The 22062-nt window shown below is 31.3% G+C and overlaps 2 protein-coding genes across 2 annotated transcripts; one reads left to right on the forward strand and one right to left on the reverse strand.

Annotated features, from left to right (window-relative positions):
* Positions 1 to 130: 130 nt before the first annotated feature.
* LOC113521568 (uncharacterized) lies at positions 131 to 21694 on the reverse strand. Its single transcript, XM_026907130.3, has 6 exons — positions 21135 to 21694; positions 6640 to 6911; positions 4687 to 4894; positions 1628 to 1774; positions 1075 to 1215; positions 131 to 552 (listed from the first exon to the last, which is right to left on the reverse strand). Exons 2-6 carry the CDS (start codon positions 6902 to 6904, stop codon positions 471 to 473), a joined length of 843 nt encoding a protein of 280 aa, XP_026762931.1. The 5' UTR covers positions 6905 to 6911; positions 21135 to 21694; the 3' UTR covers positions 131 to 470.
* On the forward strand, positions 8170 to 10316 carry LOC113521847 (uncharacterized). The gene has a single exon (XM_031909906.2). The coding sequence runs from the start codon at positions 8327 to 8329 to the stop codon at positions 10280 to 10282; it is 1956 nt and encodes a 651-aa protein (XP_031765766.2). The 5' UTR covers positions 8170 to 8326; the 3' UTR covers positions 10283 to 10316.
* Positions 21695 to 22062: the final 368 nt, after the last annotated feature.

Consider the following 22062-nt stretch of genomic DNA (forward strand, 5'->3'; position numbering starts at 1 on the left):
ATGAATATCACTTTGTGAATGATAAATAATACAAACTTGGTGTCATATTAACGATTTTAATGTCTTAACAATTACATTTAAAAAAATCACTAGCTACATAGGACTTTCGTGATATTCTTATTCTTAAAGTAATACTAACAATAAATAGAGTTGAATAAGTACAAACGTAAAAAAAATATTTAAAAGTAATAATAAGAATTCTATTCAAACTAAGGTATAGATATTATTTTTTACAATGGCGCAAATCGAAACACTTCCAAAAAGATTGCATAAAAATAAATAGATATGTAAACCTTTCAAAGTACTCCAAATATACACAGCAATAGTACAAATTTAACTACTAAACAGATAAAATGGCACTAGATATAAATAATAAATAACAAATATAATTTACAGTCAACTTTGGTCGGACACTACCACTACATTTGGGATACTGCTTACAGGACATCTACAGAGGAATTGCTAATTTTCTACATAGCTTTCATTTGATCTATATTGTTATCATCAATTTCTGTTTGTTCCTGTCTCCTGTGCATGTCTTCTGCGTCTTTCCTGCAAATTATACATTAAGTTATTTATACACCCATTTAGTTTTTCATACACAAGCTCAGAAAATAAGAAGACTTCGTCACTCTATCCCGTACTTTCACGGAATGACCACTCAAGATCTTTCTTATATACCCTATAGGAATAAATTAAACACCGGAAATATCTTCTATAAATAAACTACCTATATCATACATAAGTTATGTATCTAGTTATTTTAACAACGGAAATTTAATTAACGTTTGAAAATGAATAAAATAAATGTGGTCTTATTTATATTATGATTGTTGAAAACTGGAGTAAAAATAATTTGAATATGTAGGTACTTTTCCGGAAGAACACACACATGCATATAGTAAAGCAGTAAATTTGATTTGACGTGAAATAATAATTTAAACAACCTTTGACGTTGTGTTTTCATTATTTAATTACGTTCATATCATAAACTCTTTCATCTTTATTGAATCCATATACAATTTTATGTAATGAAATTTGTTCTTCGTGTTTAATGCAAAATTGATCACTTACGAATACTTATTTGGGGATGCTTGGAATATACTCTTGGGGCAAAGTCGGAAGTAAGGCCAACATTCACCTCCCGCTTCGCTCCCTGCCTTCTCGGCTTCCACGTACTCCTTCAGTAGATGCGCGTAGGGAGATTTACTTGGACTGCAAATATTCAAATTCATTACAATGTTGTGACCGCTATTATTGCCACTCATTGCCAATATCTTTCAAACAATAATTTCATTTATAGTAATTTTAATTCTGAATAACAGTAAGAAAAATAAAATACTTTTTTTTTAATTCCAATCATCTTTATTCAAATAGAATAGCAGGGTTCGGAAAGTTGTTATCTATTAAATTATGAAATGTTTCTGATTCGAAATATTGCAGTAAGCTCATTCAATGCCACTATAAATTCTACTCATAATATTCTTAGCCAAGTGTGAGTAAATCGAATCTTGGAAATATGATAATACAAAGCGGCATAACATTCGTATTTTAAGATTGCAGTAGTAAATGTTTTAAAATCAGAATATAATTTAATTAAAAACGAATTATTTGTTTGTGTACTTACGTAAAAAACAATTTCATGATTTCTCCAAGAAAACCAAAGTTGGTAAGGGGATGCGCTTGCACCTCACATATCACCCGTAATAAGCATTCTTTACCGGATAGCCCGAAGTTTGCTAAGAGGTCTTCGGCCACCCCGTATAATAGAGCTCTGAAAACATACTATAATCAATATGCATAGTAATAAAATTTGAGGTTTTGTGTCACAAAAAGTAAATATTTTTGTATATTTTTTTTATGATTAAAAACTCCGAGATTTATTACACAATTAAAATAATAATTTATTCACTTAATAATTTCATTTAATATTTTATAATTCTAATAATGATTTTTCAACCGTTTAATAAATTATTAGATTTTCATATTTTAATAATACTTATTATTATTATTATTTATTCATTAGTACAAATATGTGTACATGGCGGACTTAATGCTAAAAGCATTCTCTCCCAGTCAACCATAGGGAAGTGTCAGAATACTCGAATGCGGTACTACTAATTATTGATATACATACATACTAACATATATAAACGAATAAATATATATGAATAACAAATATACTTACACATATATGATATATACTATATTATACACGAATTTGGGAGTAATATAAAGCACTTATTAATACTTCTAATTAATAAAGATATTCAACTGACTTCAAAAATTACTACATTTTTAAACCGATTTGGAAAATTCTTTTTTTGTCTGAAAGGATGTGCTTACAGATTAGCCCAAAAAAATTATCGCATTCAGTTCAGTAGTTTAATTTTTAAATCATAATAACTGGTGTTACCACAATTGAAGTCGGTTGTTTTATTTGTGGAACAAAATCGTTAACTATAATCGTGACAAAATTACTATAGGGCCAACACAAGGTTAAACCCTATCAATTGCAAAAATAAATCAATGAAATTAGTATAGAATTTATGAAGTTACTTTATACCAAAATACAAACGAATTGAGAACTTCCTCCTTTTTGAAGTCGATTGACAAATATAATAAACAACAATAATTCGTATTTCACTCGTGTCATTATTTTTCCTAAAGAAACGAGATATTTGCTTATCTTTTCAAGAGAATATCTGCAAGACTATCTCCGCATCTCGCAACTCTGCAAAAACTACGTCTATCCGTTTAAAAGAAGGGCTAATACATGTTTCTGCATTTATATTAAGTGGTTAAGATCATGATAAAATTTTTATGTGTTGTTGTCGGAAATACAGAAAGCAGTAGTATACTACACCAATTTTACATACCTATTTACTGTCTTAACTGTTACTAAACTTAAGCTAAGTAAATCGCCATCATGTTTTCGGATATGAAATAAACAACAGAAATCTGAGTATCTATTATATGAAATATAAATAAATTTTAAAAATCTCAGGTTGCTCAATAAAGCGTAACAGTACTCCACCCCGTGACAAAGACTATTGTTATATAAGTCGCAAGTTCAGCCTTTCATGGAGTACAGTTCTCATGTATGGGTTGGAGCACCTGGATATAAGTTTGGTCATCTTGAATCGGTATAAAGACGGGCTAAGAGAATTGTTGATTAAGAAGTATTGAGCCCTTAAGTCTAAAGCGAGACTTTGCCTCTCTTTGTGTGTTCTACCGCTTGTATAACGGATTGTGTTCTGAGGAATTGTTTGAAATAATGCCTACAGCAACCTTTTATCACCGCATAGCTTGCCATCGACAGGAAACTCATCCTTACACGCTTGAGCCTAAATGATCACAAACAATGCAATTTCAAAGAAATTTTCTTCTACGGACGCTCAGGTTGTGGTATGAGCTCCCTGCCGAGGTTTTTCCCAGAGACTTCAGTATGGGGTTTTTCAAAAAGGTTATATTAAGGTTTCTTCAGGGTCGGCAATGCGCACGTGACATCCCTGGCGTTGCAGGCGTCCCTAGGCTACAGTGACCGTTTACGATCAGACTTGCTGTATACATGTTTGCCACTTTTATGGTATAAAAAAAAATTAGGGAACAGCATTTAATTTTTATTATTTTATCTATATCAGCATTTGTTGCATCTGTCTTCAGACATAGTTCTCCTTCTCATCTCTCAATGCTTGCTAATCCTTTGTCATTTGCATCCACTTTATTATTTATATAAATTAAAAAATCGTCTAATTAATATAATAAAATTATATTAATTATACAATTTTTTTTAAATTTATATATAAAAAATTGTCCAATTAATATATTTAGTGAAATTTTCAATATGATCGGATTGCCTTTCTGACGAGAGAGAGGTTAATTTACGGAGTTTGGAATTTTATACTATACATATACCTTATAGAATTGAATATTACAACTGAAAAGTACTTACAAAAGATGATAAATGGATATCTTTTATCACCAACATTCAAGTTTTGAAAACTTAATAGTTTAAGGTCAATACCTTATTCGTGTTTTCCTAATATTGTGTAACTCTTACTCTTGGTGACGTTCTAGGAATTTAAATCAATTTCCAACGAATAGTTAGTTGTCTTCATGTAACCATAACAAAGCCAAATCGCGAGTCGAATTCCTAATCATTATTGGTATCCACATAACGAGAGTGAAAGTATCAATTCAACATACCTACTGGCTTCTGTCCACGTGGGACAGGTCGGACGATAAAAATGTGTCAATTGCTTTTGTGTCGCCTGGTGTCTCAAGAATTTATTGTCAGTCCCCGTTATTACGAGCTCATTCATTTATGTTACTATTTGTTACGGTTTTCGTGGTTATTACTCCTTTTGACAATTTTATCATGTTTAGAAAATATTTAGTTGCGCTTGAAATTTTTTTCATTATACAATTATGCAGAATTTATTGTAACGTTAAGTGTTTCATTCACCTCAAGTCTCTTATAGAATAGACTCGAAGTATATATACTCCATATACTCGTAGTACCTATTTCATTTTCAAAACATATATAATTTATTATTTTAAGTACCGATGGTGATTTTTTTTTCAATAGGTTTATTATCGTTTTGATCCTTTATTCTTAAAGTCTATTTATGCAGAGCAAAATATTAAATTATATGAGTAAATAATAACACAATAACTTCTTACCTTTCCCCACCATGTAATCTGTCCAACACAACTTTCTCCATATCAGGAGGAACATCTTCAGACCTCTTCCCTCTTCTTCTCTCCAAGTATTGCCCAACGTAATCAGACATCATGGAGACAGCGGCTCGGCCCATCGACCGCGCGAATATTGGAGGAAAATCCCCGTAAGGGTTTTCATTATCAGTTAATCCCAGTTTGTCGAAGTCAACTGTAAATGTTAATAATATAGTAGTTCATAATTACAAAATGTGTAGTCGACACACACACATACAATTTAATAAAAAAAATAGGTCTACATTTAATGAATAGCTAGTAAGTAGTTTAATAGTAATGATATGCTTTGTTTCATTTAATCAAAAGCTGTAAAATGCTAAATATGACGAAAAAAGACATGTTGCACATGTCTTTTTTTTTAAGAACATTTGTCCGCGTATAAATATTTCCTTTGTGTAAACTCTGTACACACACGGAGATAATTTGCGTTGCAGCATGCAATTTTTTCTATCTGTTCTTATTATGATAGCGAAAAATCTATAACCAGAACTACCTTCGTCTGAGTAGGTCTTAATAAAATATCTTTCGTTTTCTTTATGTTGATTAACCTAACCCACTACACCCTCGACCAGCCCAGAGCATATTACTTATATTCGCCTGTATATTTTTGTACGCAAGTTAAACAATAATTTTGCCAATTCAGAACTGATTTTGATAATTATTTTTTTGCAGACTCATAGGTTTGATCTTAATTTTGTCACGATTGAAGCAGTAATTCATTTTTTACAGACCAAATCCTAAACTATGACTTGGCGTGATTTCAGCAAGTTGTCTATGCGTTGATGTTACCCGTATGTTAGTGTAAAACGTTAGTTTCACAAAAAATATTACAGATTTTTCTGTTTAATGATACTATTGGACCCGTAATATATATTCTATTAAATATTGACCTACAGAAATAATTTTACAATTGTTAAAGTATGTATAGGCATTACTTAGTAAAGCTCAAGTTAAAACTTATAAATAATCAAAGTTTAATGAATTTTTAAATACAGTAATTTTAAAATATTTATTGTATTTAAAGTCTACTTCGTTATCCTATTTATTTATATTATTCTACTTAATATCAATACGTAACTAAAAAACTATAAGGTATGTTAATTCGATCGATAGTTAGTTTCTATTACTTATATTCGAAGTACTGACTTTCGAATTCCAGACGATAGTTTAAATTACCTGTAAACCATTTTCATTCGACTAATTATCTAATAACGATAAGGACACAAAAGTAAGTACTGTAATAGTAGAAATTTGGATTAAAGACATTGTTAGTAATTGTGTCTAACAACTCCATCGTTAGCAACATAGGCTAGCAATATATCCTGTTAGGTCAACCTCCACGCGGTTCCCCCTGGAAACTATCGTGATTAATTCTTGTGGACTTCATCACGATGGACTAACTGACGCTTTCATCCTTACTTATGATCTTTTATTGGGGTTTTGATACCGATTACGCAGAGGCAAACTATAAAACTGCTTTCTCCTGAAAATGCTTTTTTATATAAGTATTGAGAATATACCAGAATACTTAACTCTACTACTTTATATAAATTACTGGAAGTGATATTCTCTAATAAACTAACAATCGATTTATTAAAAACAATATACCGTTGTTGTTAACAATATATGAAGTGGTCATCATGGATATCATAGAATTGGACGTATTCAGATAATATAGTATGTGCTACTCTACGAAAATTTTATGGAAACATTGTACTTACCTATTGTACAATAATAGTAATATAAATAACAATATTTCTATTGTAATTCTAATTCTGAATTTATGATTCTATTTTGAATTGCATTTGTTTAATTTTAATTACTTTCAAAGTGCTACTGCGTCCAATTTTAAATATTTAAACGATTAAAATTTTTTTTCCTAAAACATCCAATACTTACTTGTAAAAGGAAAACTAACTGTCATATTTGACAAAAATCCTTTTGGTGGATGTCTGACGAATGGCATCGACAGTGACGGAGTGATGGCCATTGTAGTTCCTGGTGGTAACGCCAATCGCCCGTCATTTGTGATCCAAAGTATCCTTTTCTGTCTTGAATGTGGTATGTTTTCCTTCGCCAACCTCTCCTCATTGTTTGGCGAGGCCATTGGCAGGAGGGCCGCTAGTGCTATGCTGAGTAATACACGCGGTACTGTTGCGTCCATAGCCAACCTGTCAAAGCGAAAATAGAAAATAGAATCATTGCTAGTCCTTACTAATATAAATGTGAAAGTGGGTTTGTTGTTACCTTATAGTGCCTAAATGGCTTAACCAGTCACTATGAAATTTTGTATACACGCAAAATATAGTATGGGATGGGAAAGGATATAGGCTACTTTTTATCCCAGTCACACGTACGAAGTTGTAGGTAAAAGCTTGTATTATGTAAAAGTGAGTTTATTTATTTGTTGGCGCTATAATGCTTGCATGGCGCTTTAATGCTTACCAAATTTTGGTATACACGTACTGTATGGAATGGAGAAGGAAATAGGCTACTTTTTATCCCGTCAAGTATATACCGTCACGCGGTCGAAGTAGCGGGTAAAATCTAATCGTTTTCTAATAAATCAACAAATCCTACTACTATTATAAATGTAAATATTTATGAGGATGTTTGTATGGATGGATATTACTCTTTCACACAAAAACTATTGAACGGATTTAGATAAAAAGGTACATGAGTGAGTTATATGAACATGGGACACTTTATATAATGATTCACGAAGGTGTAAAATACAGCTAGTCATACTATTTATACGAATGAAATTACTACATAGTAAAAATTAATGTCTCCTTTCCGCGTTTGGCTAATATTGTGCCTGTTTATATAAAATCATCTCAGAATCGTAAAATCTTTGATATAGTTTTCGTTAATAAATGAATTTACTCACGCACGAAGCACGTACATATCATAGCATAACACCTTAGTCCTCAGGAATAGCAATGCACAAGGAGTTTCATATTATTGTGTGTAGACGATGGTTCCTCCTTGCATTAGGTAGACCGTCAGCTTATTTGCCATTCTAAGTTGCGTAATAAGACTGGATAATATAGTCCAAGTGATAGTTTAAAATTAGTAACCCGTCGATTACAATGTTTGGTTTATTTCACTATAGTAATGCAGTAGTTCTCTCAATATTATTTAAACCATGCAAAGCCGAGACGGGTAAGTTTACTATTATAAATGTGAAAGTATATTTGTTTGTTACCTCTTGGTGACTTGGTTGGTTGACGGCTCAATCAATCGTTATAAAATTTACTATTATATGTAGTATTTACTATGGAAAAGGACATAAGCCGCGATCACTTTTTTACAATTTATACCGATGACGTGGACGAAATCGCGGTTAAAAACTAGCGTTGAATGAATGAGGTGACGTTATACTCTCACTTTTAATCATAGATCATGGATAGTACCTGCGATTTTTCATTGGCTATTTTTTATTCTTTTTATTCTATCTTATTAACATATTAATGTCAAATATGAGTCATAATACTCATATTGAAATGACAGCTTTATTTTTAAATAAACGTTTTTGTTGATTTTCTTTACAATTGTATATAAATTATATTCGTTTCAAATTACTATGATAAAAATAGCAGACTGTAATCATATTCGCATTAGAGATGGCAATGCTTATGGTATCGACATTGAAAAATTTGTACACTCTGTAGAAAAAGAATTTAAAATCGATTTTAGGTCTTTACCACAATGGAAAGAAATAGTGAAACGTTTGCACGTGATTACTACCGACTGCAAACGAAGAATACAAGACTCCAAGTATCGCAAAATGATTATAATCAATAAACTTTATAATGAGTCTATAAGATTATCTCCATTCGAATTAACAGAAAATTTGGCAAGAACTTCGAAAAAGTGGCAAATTATGGAAAATAAAAGAAACAAACTAAAGAATATACTAAAATTAAAAACAGATATCATATCTAATGTTCAAAATTCTGAATCTTCATTGAACATTTTCAATCAAGAAAAAAGTGAAGGAGAACTCACTGCCCATCCAAATACAGAAATAATTCCCTCTGAAGAGATTTTTGAAATGCAAGTAAAATCAAAACCAGAAATGGATGCAAAAATAAGTACACCAACACATTTACCAGTTAATATTTGTATCAATCAGCATAAACTCGTTTCACCTCTTATCTCTCCGTACAGTTACGTAAGTTACAAGACGAATTCGATCGTTGAAGAAGTCGAGATGAAAACAATCGGTAAAGTTGATGAAAAAGAATGGTTGTTATTGAATAAAACATTGTCGATAACTTCTTCCCCAAAGGAAATTATTATCGATGATGAGTCAATGCAAGAGCAAGTTATTAATTTCTCCGTAATAAATTTTTCTACAAAATTCGTATTTGTAAGATTTATTTGTGTGACGGAAAAATCACCATTTAAATGGGCTAAAATTTTACCAGTCACTCCCTTAAAATTATGCCCAGGATTACGCATTAAGTATAAGTTCATATTTAAATTAATACAAAATATTAAGGATTTTGTGTCGAGCTTATATTTCAGAATAGGTCATGATATCTTAACACAAGCACCACTTGAAGCTTTATGTATTCCTGTACGAAGTAGATTTAATGCAGCTAGATTGATATCAGTTTCTAAAGTTGTATCTATACCTCCTGTTTATCAATGGCATATACAAAGGACTTGTGGATTTCCTTCAGGATGTATCAAAATAGCTGTTGATAAAAATATTTATAATGTGCATATAATAAAAAGAACAGTCGATTTTGTTGTAGAATCAAAAAAAGATTTGTTATCATTACAAGTAGTGTGTTCCAATACAGAAAGCTTGAAAGAAATGATAGATGATCCGGACGTTGAAACTCAAAGTAAACCATTAACTCCTAAAGACAATGTTTCTCCTGATGTAGAAATCGTAAACTCTATAGATGTAATCATATTAGTGGTTCATGATATTATTGAAATTGCATTAGAACCCTTTATGTTTGAACATACGTATTTAAAACTGCAACCTTATTCAAAACATAATATTCCAGTTTATTTCACGAAATCTGAACGTATAGGCAGTCATTACTGCTGTTATGACTTAGAATTTTTCGATCCTAATACAGAAGAAATAATAATGACAAAACGAGTAAAAATATTCGCCGAAGTACTACCCAATCCTATAAATATATATCCCAATATACTCGATATGTCTGAATCACCAATACGCCATGGGTTTTGCGAAGATAGTTTTACTATTACAAATAGTCATAAAGTATATCCAGTTACTGTAAAAATTATGTTAACGACCAAAATGAAAAAGATTTTACATATAAACCCTTTGGAAGTATTAATTCCTGCTACATCGAGAGTAAAATTTGAAGTTAAATTTTGCTCCCCCAGACTTTTGGCGAAGAAACCTGAGGAATTTGTACATTTTACATTCAAGATTATCATTAAAGGAAATCAAACTGTATACCACCACGTACCACCTCTTTTCTATGAAATTATAGCTCCATGTGTACCAGAATTCAAAAAAATATACAATAAAAAATATTATCCTTAGATACTTGACATTGAGCAAAATAAATTATTTTAAATAATTTTCAGTGATTTTTTTCTATAATTTCATTTTGATACATTGTCTGAGATAGTTGCTTCTATAAAAAAGTAGGAAATGTCGAAGAATGTCGCTAAGAGGGAGGCAAGGATTAAACCTGTTGGCCGACTTCAACTATGTAATACAGGTCAAGTGAGTTGATTGCTTGAACCCGCATAATATTCCAGTTCAGAACTGCAGGTCACACATGAACCGGTTTGGCGACACAATCGATTGTAAATCAAAGTAAACATTGATGAAGTATATTGTATGATATAAATTTATGTTACATTTGAATGATCAGCATAAATTAGCGTTTCGATTAATTCGTGATGAAATATTGGTCGATTTTAATGTCACTGTACAACGTATAGTAAATTTATACATGTATATGTATGTATTCTGTCGTAGATTGGTTCTGTTTAGGGATAAAGTTTGTGGTATCTGTTATTTTTCATTATATTTAGAACTTTTTTCTTTTTTGTAAATTGAAGTGGAATCGGGAATATTTGCCTAATATATAGTAATTATATTTTAATTGCCAAATAAATTAGTTGTAAAAAAAATCAAGATTAAACGAATTATTTTATAACTACAATTAAAGTAAATAAACCTAAGAATATGAATATATGTAACTTAACCTAAACTAATATTTCTTATAAATCAAGTTAAATTAGTTTAAATAAGTTTTTTTTTTTAAATAGTTTTAAATCCTATTCTCACTTTGATATTATAATTACTTATTATGGTTAAAGAATATTTTTGTTGCTAAACCATATATCAATTATCTACAACTCCTATGTGTATCCGTTTTATAATATTATTTAATTGTAGGATTTCTTCGATTTTTATACTACATAAACTTCTACTATTGTGTAAGTTTCGGTACTCGTTGTCTACTTTTATTTAAATTAAAAAATGTAACTATAATTTTTTTAATGACTATTTGTTCTAAAAAAAGAAATTGATAAAGACTAGAATAAAATAAATAAAATATATTAATAGGTAAATGGCTTAAAAAGGTAATTTCAATCTAACTGTACTGTTTTTTTTTCTGTGTATATTTATTAATCATAATTTTATTTTAATAAAGTCTTCAATTATTTAGCCTTTATATTCTTGTATACTTTAAATTCAAATGAACTGATCATAATTTCGAATTCCACAGGCATATTTTCTGTAATATTTATAAAATTTTATCGTTTAAATTCGTCGTCGCGTCTAGTAATTGTCAATCGTATTACCGACTATTTCTTTAACTAATTCTTTTCAATTCGGTACTTTTTATTTAATTACGTCAATCGATTTTTATATATACGCAAATTACAAATATGCAACATACTCGTATTGTTATTTCCGTACATGTGATAATATATTTTTGGTATAAATATAACGTTTTTTTCTAAGTATATATCTATATAATTATTGTAACTACATTTAATTATGCTGTGATATATATGTATAATCTTAATGGCTAAATCATCCAATCATACATCTAATCTATAGATTAGATCCAAAATATAGATAATATAAATGGATATTATTCAGATCAGATAATTAATTTCATATATATGCAAGTTACAGATATGCAACATACTCGTATTGTTATTTCCATATATGTGATAATATTATTTTGGTATAAATATAACGTTTTTTTTTTTCTAAGTATATATCTATAGTATTATTTTAAGTACGTATAATTAATGAGCTATAATTATGCTATGATACATATGTATAATCTTAATGGCTTAATTCATACATCTAATCTATAGATTAGGTCCAAAATATAGATAATATAAATGGATATTATTCAGATCAGATAATTAGATTAATAAAATTTGATAATTTGATGTAACCTTCATATATAGCGTTTATTAAATATTAGCGTAAAATAAATAATCCTATTTCTTGCTTGAATTGAATATGGTTCAACTTACGATATCAAGTAAGAAATAGCATTATTTATTTTACGACACCCTTATATACATTTCCTTGTGTGAATTAGAATTAGAATTTTCTAATCGATTGTCTTATCCGAAGCTGTCATAAACCTACTTGACATGCAATGAATTCTCGAATCGCGCCGATGCAACAATGCCAACTGAAAATCGATTAGTATTGATTTATTTAAAATACAATCACGAATCCTTTTTTAGTATTCGCTTCGTACATGACTTTCACTATTAAAATACTTACCATATTCGCTCACCCCTATAGTTTTTAAACAAGACAAATTTTCACTTGTTACCTAAAATCCGACTGAAAATTCGAAAGTTGTGAATACCATTATTTGAATAGTTGTTATAAACATGTTATAAAATATCTTTTTCCTGAGGGTTGACTGGGAGAGAATACTAGTCAGTATTATATTTCGAACTATGCATTAAGTGGTTAATAAAGTTATAAATAAATATTTTCATTTGATTTCGCGTAAATTTGCAAATTCAACCCTTACAAATCTAGCTTATCAAGAAAGTTAAGTTAAGCGGAAGTTAGATAGTAAAACCCTACCTCATAGCAGAAGATGGGTCGATAACTGCCGATATTACGCACAGAACGACATCTGGGTGATATAAATGGCAAACACTAAGTCGAATTCTCTATAATCCAAAACTGCCTATTAAAACTAAAGGTTATAAACAAATGTAAGACCAGTTTTATTCATGTCGTATGTTTTTTTTAGTCATAACCAAAATCATTAAAATGTGCATGTTGCATTGGGCGGGTGGAGTTATTCTTTAAGTGCGCAACGAGTAGGTATATATGGGGTAGTTTCAAGGTTGCGCATATCACAGATATATATATATATATATATATATATATATATATATATATATATATATATATATATATATATATATATATATATATATATATATATATATATATATATATATACCCGATTACGAAAGCTGACCCTGCGTAACGGGAAGAGGCGAGGGAAAACAAGATTTCGCCTGGACCGTAATTCTTGTCGTCTACTTATACCTAATTTCTAAATTCAAACAGGAGGGAAGGGCAGATATTGTTAGTAAGGGGGCCTAATAATCATATAATCATGTCGATCTCACTGCGATGTTCCTAGAAAACCATCCCGATTAATTCGTTACGATGGGGTCACAGACTTAGTTTCATTCTCACCTATTATCATTTACTAGTACTCGGCTAGAGTACACCGCGCAGATGAGGTTGCCACTTCATTCCATCACATGGAAAACGAAAAGTGATATAAACAATATATGTAAGTAACTCAGTCTAGTAGTACCCCCAATATCTTACGTCAAATGTAAACCAGACTTATTCGTTGAATGAGGTAACGTTCATTATTATTATTATTTCATGGAAGCTAGTCAAAGCGACTACACCCCATGATAGCAGGTACTATGATCCAAACATGAAAGTCGGTTTCGCAGTAGTTTATACTGTGACGATCGTCATCTTGACAGCCTGTAAATGTAGTTTTCACGCTCCGCTTAAATGCCTAAAATTAAAATTTATGTGTGAAACCTAACTACAAACATCATCTTCTTCATCTATCCTTAACTCAATTATTATTCGGAGGTTAGCATATTTTTCTCTTCCATTCTTTTCTATTCGCAGTCATTTTCACGTTCACACTCATTCTGGCCGTATCATTTTTACACGATCCATCCATGTCTTTTTATGCCTACTTGACTACGTATTGGAAAGTATTAAATTTTAAAGGGCGATGATCAACAACTTAACAAAGGTTACAGACGATAAATCTCAGCGGGGTCCTATAACGGAATTCCACATGTAGCGAAAGCCATATTTGGCGCTGAAAGACGATAAACTCTAAGAACTTACTCGTAAAGTAACAACGGCGTAAATTTGATTTATGGTTGTTTAAAGACTTCAGTCGGCTTTAAATATATTTAGACTCATAATACTCATGTTAATCGTTGATAACGTAATCGACAGGGGGGAAAGGGATTGTTAGTAATGGGGCCTAACCGACCTATTACTAGCAATGCTGATAGGGTTATCAGGTCTGCCTCCACGCGGTTCCCTCTGGAAACCATCGTGATTAATTCTAGTCGAATTCGTCACGATAGGCTAACTGATCTGCTTTCATCGTCACCTATCATCCCTCACTGGTGCTCCGCTACCGTATACCGATAGTGGAGGCAGGGTTACCATTCCATTGTCATTCATTAAAAAGAACGTAAGCTTAAGCATTATCAGCGAGTAACATGGGCTGTATTTATCTATAGATGAATTTATTTTTTAAAGTAGGCTAGATATTTTTAGAATTTATCAATTACAATTAAAAAAATATTTATAATATTAATTTAAATACGAGTATACTATGGCTATCGGATGTTTGAAATAAAAATCCCGTATCAAAATGTTTTTTAATGGTAATCTCCGAAAATAACTCAAACATTTTTTATCAAATTTTGTAAATGTATGTTATTTACTCAATCTAGAGTGAAATAGGATAGTTTTATATTTTTATGTTTTATAAGGCAAATAAACATTTATATATACTAAGACCCGACCATTTACCCTCCACTCTGCTGATGTCCAAATTAAAAGTGGATTGAATGTTTCGATTTGTAACTTATTTCATTTATCGAATATATCTGTGGCGAGGGATGTACAGCAGCATCTTTCTTTAAACATCACCAAAACCTAACTGCGGTTGCCACCCGCCTGCCAAGCGTGGTAATTACTGGCAAAACTCCCCAATAGGGGTAGGCCTATGTTCAGCAGTGGACAATTAACGGCTGATATGATAATAATAACGCTGCTCTGTGATAATTTCAACCAAACTTTGTTACCTTTTTGTTAAGTTCTATTTAAATAGACTATACATAAACCTTGCGGTCGCCGAACAAATTCAGATAGGCAGTAGCTTTTCGCAAAAGCCTCGAGTCGACGTGAACCTTTTGTTGCGGTGCAAATCACGCTATTTCACCTAACCCAAATGTGTTATTGTTTTAACACAAGGACTGTTTTATAGCATCAGCGTGGCTTGAGGTTTTGTAGCACAATTCGACCTCATTCGGAGTTGATGTGGTTTACATACGTTACACTACACACCGCGCAAACTAGATTTATGCCTAATACGAGTACTTATGAATTTGCGAAACAGTCATGTTATCTTTAATTACGGGAAGTTACCTTCCCGTAATTAAAGATAACATGACTGTTTCGCAAATTCATACATACTGTTAATTTTTTGTTACCTTTCGATTTACTAGTCCTTACACGAGAATGTTCGCAGATCGCCTGTTATTTTAACGTAATCTCTTTATCAATTATAATAATTATATTACCAATTAATAAAGTTTACCAACGATTATGTTGCGTACAAAATTTTCTTATAGACATATGATCCCACTTTCTAAATTTTAATATCAAATTAAATTCTATGGATAGATGTCTTTTATATTCGTTTTAAAATAACATTACTAAAGTTACTAATATTAATATTAATCTTGGCTGCTGTTTTTTTGCAAAGCGAAATTAACTCGTTTGAGTATGTTCCACAAATCTCGAAACGAAGGCAAGAGAAACTGAAACAATAAAAAAATACTTGGCATATAAAACGTAACTCTGGCTATTTTATTTAATGTTACATTTATGTGTAAACTAACTTTTACCCGAGACTTTGTCCGCGTGACCGGGATATGTTCAATGACCGGAATAAAAAATAGTCTATGCCCTTCTCTATCCCATATATCAAATATAACTGTAAATTTCATAGTAATTGGTTAAATCGTGATTGTGCTAAGAGGTAACAAACAAATAAACAAACATACTTTCCCATTTATAATTGTAGTAAGGATATGTAATACTAAATAAAGTAAGTACTTACTGTTTATTAAAACTACAGTTTATACTTTCAAATATCGGTAACTATGAAAACCGGAAAATGAGTACGCTAGCCCACTCGCCGGATTATAATAAATGAGCTATGAAACTGCATAAATTAAAATCAAAAAATAAACAAACGGAATGTGTTAGCGATAGTTAAGTGGATCCGATTCATATTTCAAGCATTACTTAATTTTAAAAAAATCATCCCAGTATTCCATCTAATGTACTAATGTATGGTGCACTGTTCTTTTGACTCTTTCAACGTACTGTAATTTTCGGTAGTATAAGTATAATTTACAAAAATAATATATATAAATTATGAACAAAGACAAGGAATTTCAATTTCATTCATATTTCGATAGTAAAAACTATTAATTTGTGTCAATAATTGCTTCTGATTTAAAAATAATTGCATTAGTTTTATACAAATTATTTGTGCAATTTTATTTTTTTCTTTCATAACATAATTGTTATATATATTTTTATGTAGTTTAGAACGGCAAGTAAACTGGCGACCCGTCTGATTGAAAGTGGTAATCGTCGCGTATAGACATGAGTATCTTGGACATAACAGAGTATACTGTGTCACCCATGATACCCTTCACGCGTTGCTATTCCTGAGATCTAAGGAACTGCCTCTTTACTCTGTAATTTCATTGGCATGTAAATACAAATAGAGGTCCCTAAGCAGGCGACTTCTGTGAAAAGTCTCCCTCTGGTTATTATATACTCCTTTTCTTAATAAGTAAAATTGCATCTTGCGATGCAAGATCAATCGCAATTGCAAGTCGTAGATTGCTTACTTGCGATGCATGTTGCGACTAAGTGCACCTCTCCAATAAATAAATTTGAAATGATCTCGAGTTCGAATCTTAGTTTGTATTCAACGTTAAAATCTCAATTTTAATTTCCAATATTTATAGGAGTACAAATTACAGTTGTCAATATTTTTTTCATTATTTTAAGCATATTAATAAAACTCCTGCAAAACTCGTTTCTACATTAACCTTAATACCGCTTTTTATCGACTATAAGAATCCTACGTAATTATTTAAAACATCTAGTTATTTATTTTTATCAGTAGTACACACTTAGTTACACTAACTAGAGGACCACTCCTTCAATCATTGACACTATTCTTAATGTAATAAGCAGGTACATAGGTGCATAGAAATTGTGCCCAATATCTCAACCTAATTGCATACTTAAAGCGTTATTGCAAGTTTTATTCATACATATTATTTGAGGGTTTTTATGAACCGATTTAGTTAAGTGTAAGTTGAATTCAAGCGTACAGGTTTCTACCATATATATACTTTTTAAGAGACTTCGAAAAGAAGGATGGTTTAAGTCGTCTATATTTTTGTGGCTATATTTTTAATTAAAAAAGAAATAATAGTACACATTAATAACGCGACGATTATAACTAGATCAGAATTGATAAATAGTTTTTATATTACTTGATTGGGACCTCTGTCCCATTCATGTTTCTACCGTGAAACAATTGTGTTTGCATGGCTGTATTTCGGTTTGAAGGGTGGGATATGGCAGTGAATACCCGCTTGAACTTTTCGACTCGGTGCAGGGACGAGCTATGAGAATTGTCGATGATCTCAGGCTTACAAGCGGTATCGAACCCTTAAGTCTTAAGAGAGATTCTGTGTCACTCTGCGTGTTCTACTGCTTGTACAACGGATTGTGCTCAGAGGAATTCTTCAATATGATGACCACGGCATCTTTCTACCATCGTACGGCTCGCCATCAACAGGGAGTTCACCCTCATATCTTACAGCCTAAAAGGTCACATACAACGCGGTTTATGTGATGTTTTCGCCCACGAACATTCAGATTATAAAATGTCGAGGTTTTTTTTTTTATTTTATTTTGGTGCAAACAGCCATTACAAATAAAAATATTGTTTCATTTTTTTATATTATTTAAAAATAGACAACGAGTACCGAAATATATACAATAGTATTTTTCAAAGAGACTAGAGCATGGGGTTCTTCAAAAGGGGGGTAAAGGGGTTTCTTCAGGGTCGGCAACGCGCGCGTAATACCCCTGGTATTGCAGGCGTTCATAGGCTACGATAACCACTTACCATCAGGTGGGCCGTGTGCTTGATTGCCACCTCAGTGGTATAAAAAAAAAGTGAATTTACAGAATACACAGGCTTAGTTCTCAGGAATGACAACGTATATACGCAACGAAGGTATCATAGTAGAAACAGTATACTCTGTTACGTCCATGACACTGTTCATGTCTATAGGCGACGGTTACCGCTTTCATCAGGTGGGCCGTTAGCTTGTTTGCCATTCTAAGTTGCATAAAAATAAATTATAATACAAATATTAGTCGTTTTTTAGGAGTGAAATTTTTAAAAATGATTATTTAGTTTCGGATTGTGGATCGTATTATTTATGTACTACGTTATTTTAAAACAGTTTATGTGCAAAAAAACATTACCCATAAAGTAATACAAATTGCTGTATTAGCTAGTCCGATGAACTTTCCGCCAAAAGCACCTGACTCCGTTACGTAACACTGCAAATCTTATGAATTATTGAAATTTTTACTTTGTAGAAAAAGTTTAATTTCAAAGTAACATTTATCTATTACTTTTTCTTATTCTTGATTTATCAGAAACTTCAATATGTACAAAATTTTTATTTACACTTTATTATACCATTTATAAAAATAATTTATACAGTTAATAAGAAGTGATACAAACAGCGGCCTTATCGCTAAACAATCTCTTCCAGATAATCTTTGGGTAGAGAACATTGAGAAAAAAAACAAAGGATAGATGATGCACTGCTATATATATATATATATATATATATATATATATATATATATATATATATATATATATATATATATATATTGTGTACACCTAGAACAGGAAAGAATGAAAGAAGAAGATGCAGAGAGAATACAGGAAAATAGTATTTAAAGGGTGAGATAGTAGGATTTAACAGAGGTTTTGAAGCTAGCGAGAGATTGAATGCACCGGAGACAGGTAATGAGTTCAATATTTTAGTTTATAAAGTGTGACATGCTGAACAGTATTATTATTGAAAATAATTATTTCAATCGCTTCATACTCATACTCGTAGATGTGAAATATAGACCAAAAATTACAGCAGTGTAGAGATTTAGATTTAGTTTTTTTAAATTGGTCTTTTTATGATTCCATATTAAAAAGTTATAAACTCTTATGATGCGTATTTGTCCGTCCGTTCAATAATCCGTCACAGCGCTATATATAGTTCAGCAACTACTAATGCTATCGATGTAAAATTAGGTATAATTGTACAAATTAGTGGCCCACATATATTGCAATAAAATTCATGGATTTTTTTAATAGATACTCAGAATTTCAAAATGGACCTACTTGTCCACGTAAAATATCATATGAAAGAATTTTATTTGTACATTTTTAAAACTGGTTTTTATTTATTTTTATGATACGTAGTTTTTGTTAGAAAAATCCTTTCTCCTCGTCTTCTATCTCCAAAGTTTGTGAAACGAAAAATCTGAAGTAATTATTTTATAAAGGTGTATATTACAGAAAAGATAAAACAGCGTATGTAACTAACATCGTTTTTGAAAATTATTAAAAACCTCCAAAAAAAGAAAAAAAACTTAGTATATATATATATATATATATATATATATATATATATATATATATATATATATATATTCAAAATAAGAAACAACAAATTGCAGTAATAATAATATAAATAATAGTATAAATAATAGTAATAATACCTAGTAGGTGTCTACTTTGTATAGGAATTGCAATAAATGTTAGGAATGTTAGTATCTTATATCAATGTACATATGTACGGAACCCTCTGCGTGTGAAGTTAACTCGTACTTGATTAATATTTAAAGTTTGTTTTTTGCTAAACCGCCAAATAACTTAATATCTATTAAATGGGTTCTATCTTTTTTTTGTTTGAGAACCCTAAAATGCTCAAATGCAAATTGGCTTATTATATTGACAGAAAGCCGTTGTTAATAAATATTCTCGTATCAGACATTGACCTGCTTGAGTACTTTTTTGTGCGAAAAATATAAGATGTATCACACCCACACTTACAGACATTATTACAATAAAAAAATCGAGGTAAAATTATAGGTTGCGTTAGCTCTGCAGTTTTATATTTGAACTAACTTTTAACCCTGACTTCGTTCGTTAGGGGAAATTAGGGATAAAAATAGCTTATATCCTTCTTTATCCTATATAGTATGTGTATACCAAATTACATAACGCAAAAATTTCGTAAAAGACAAATTTACTTTCACGTTTATAATATTAGTAAGAAGGGTTTTATACTCGTAAAATTTTAGCAACAAAATTACCGACCTTGACTACTAAAATAATGTTTTATTGCATCTTTTGACATTTTTGACGTCCCTTTCCTGGAGATATTCAGAAAATTCGTTCTTTAAGAAAAATAAGTTTCTCTACAGGTTTATGTTTCCAGTATAAATATATATCTTCATAAAATCATTACATTTTCATTACGTACAATATAGGTTTAAAATATAGATATATACTTTAGATTTATGATATTACACCAAAGAAATATATTGTCTTCATCTGTTCAGTTGTGATAATTGAATTGTAAAAGAAATTATAATGATAATTTACATCTTTTATGATTATTTTATTGACGGAAACTAATGGAGCCGAAATGCTTTAACAAAATTGCAATCAAGGAATTATCGTTGATGAAACATTGGTTTAACAACATGTATAATTATAATAAATCATCGAATCGAGATCTGCTTAAACTAGAAATGGTAATAAACTGATACAGCTAATCACTGTTTTATAATGAAAAGGATCAATAATTTGCATAGACTCGTTATTGAAATAGACTAGTATTATAACGGTGCAATTCATTAAATATATGTGATGAATATTTATCAGGAAAGCCTATAACAGGAGACTCACCTCTATAACACGGCTGGTCACAAAATTCATTCACTTCACAGTGTTTTTATTCGTCCTTACGAACTGCTTCACAATAGTGACACTCGACAATGTCCTTCGCGAATGATTATCACAAGGTGTACCAACTGATAGCAGGTCAACTATAGCCTGTTGTCCAGTTGCCAAAATTTCGCTGACTTTCGGCCACGGCTGTGCATAACAAGCACTATGGCATGAAACAAGTGTCCCCGTTCGGAATAATCCGCGACAAACTTTTCACCGCCATCGGCTGGGTTACGTCACGTTCGTCCTCGAGTCCTTCGGCGTCTGTAATTTCTTCGGGCGAAATATCGAGGAGAACTTTGTATTCATATGCCACCGAAACTCTCTTCGCTAATTGTGATGCGCGCCGCGTCCTTGGCTTTCCGTTTTGTAAAACAGTCGAGCGTCGACGCACCCTGGAGCGACCGGTGGACCCTCATTGTTCACACTGCGGTGTTGCATTCATGAGGTGACTTGTTTATAATGAGTTGCTTTTTGTAATGAGTGTAGGTGATCTGGTAGCGGGCGCGAGCGCGGCGTACCGGTACTGAATGGTGCCTCGCCGAGTGTAATCACTCGACGTCGCCTCGCCAGTTGGCCACTGGGTTAGCGGTGTTCCTTTTCCTGCTGCGACATCATTAATAGGTGACATACGAGTCCAACATATGTTTACGTCTCTGGTAAAACCCCTTCTGTAATTAAGGACACATGAACATTTAAATGAAAATATTTTTTATAGTTATAAATAGATGCAAAAATTATACAAGATCTACTTAGTATGGAACTAAATGATTTATAGAGTTCTATGTAAATTTATTCATAATCCAAAACTTTTGATTATATTCAAACTACTCATTTCTTCAATTCCTCTTGCAAACTTTCAAAGCCTGTACATCGTTCGAACACG

Source organism: Galleria mellonella, unplaced genomic scaffold (assembly GCF_026898425.1).
Source record: "Galleria mellonella isolate WM207_F2 unplaced genomic scaffold, CSIRO_AGI_GalMel_v1 utg63, whole genome shotgun sequence".
In the NCBI taxonomy this organism is placed as follows: domain Eukaryota; kingdom Metazoa; phylum Arthropoda; class Insecta; order Lepidoptera; family Pyralidae; genus Galleria; species Galleria mellonella.

Excerpts from the sequence above, each read along its gene's own strand:
- LOC113521568 (XM_026907130.3), bottom strand. The coding sequence starts at position 6,904 with ATGGACGCAACAGTACCGCGTGTATTACTCAGCATAGCACTAGCGGCC. Across the intron at positions 1,775-4,686 it reads AGATTACATGGTGGGGAAAG|AGCTCTATTATACGGGGTGG; the intron begins GTAAGAAGTTAT and ends GTATGTTTTCAG. Across the intron at positions 553-1,074 it reads GCATCCCCAAATAAGTATTC|GAAAGACGCAGAAGACATGC; the intron begins GTAAGTGATCAA and ends TATAATTTGCAG.
- LOC113521847 (XM_031909906.2), top strand. The coding sequence starts at position 8,327 with ATGATAAAAATAGCAGACTGTAATCATATTCGCATTAGAGATGGCAAT.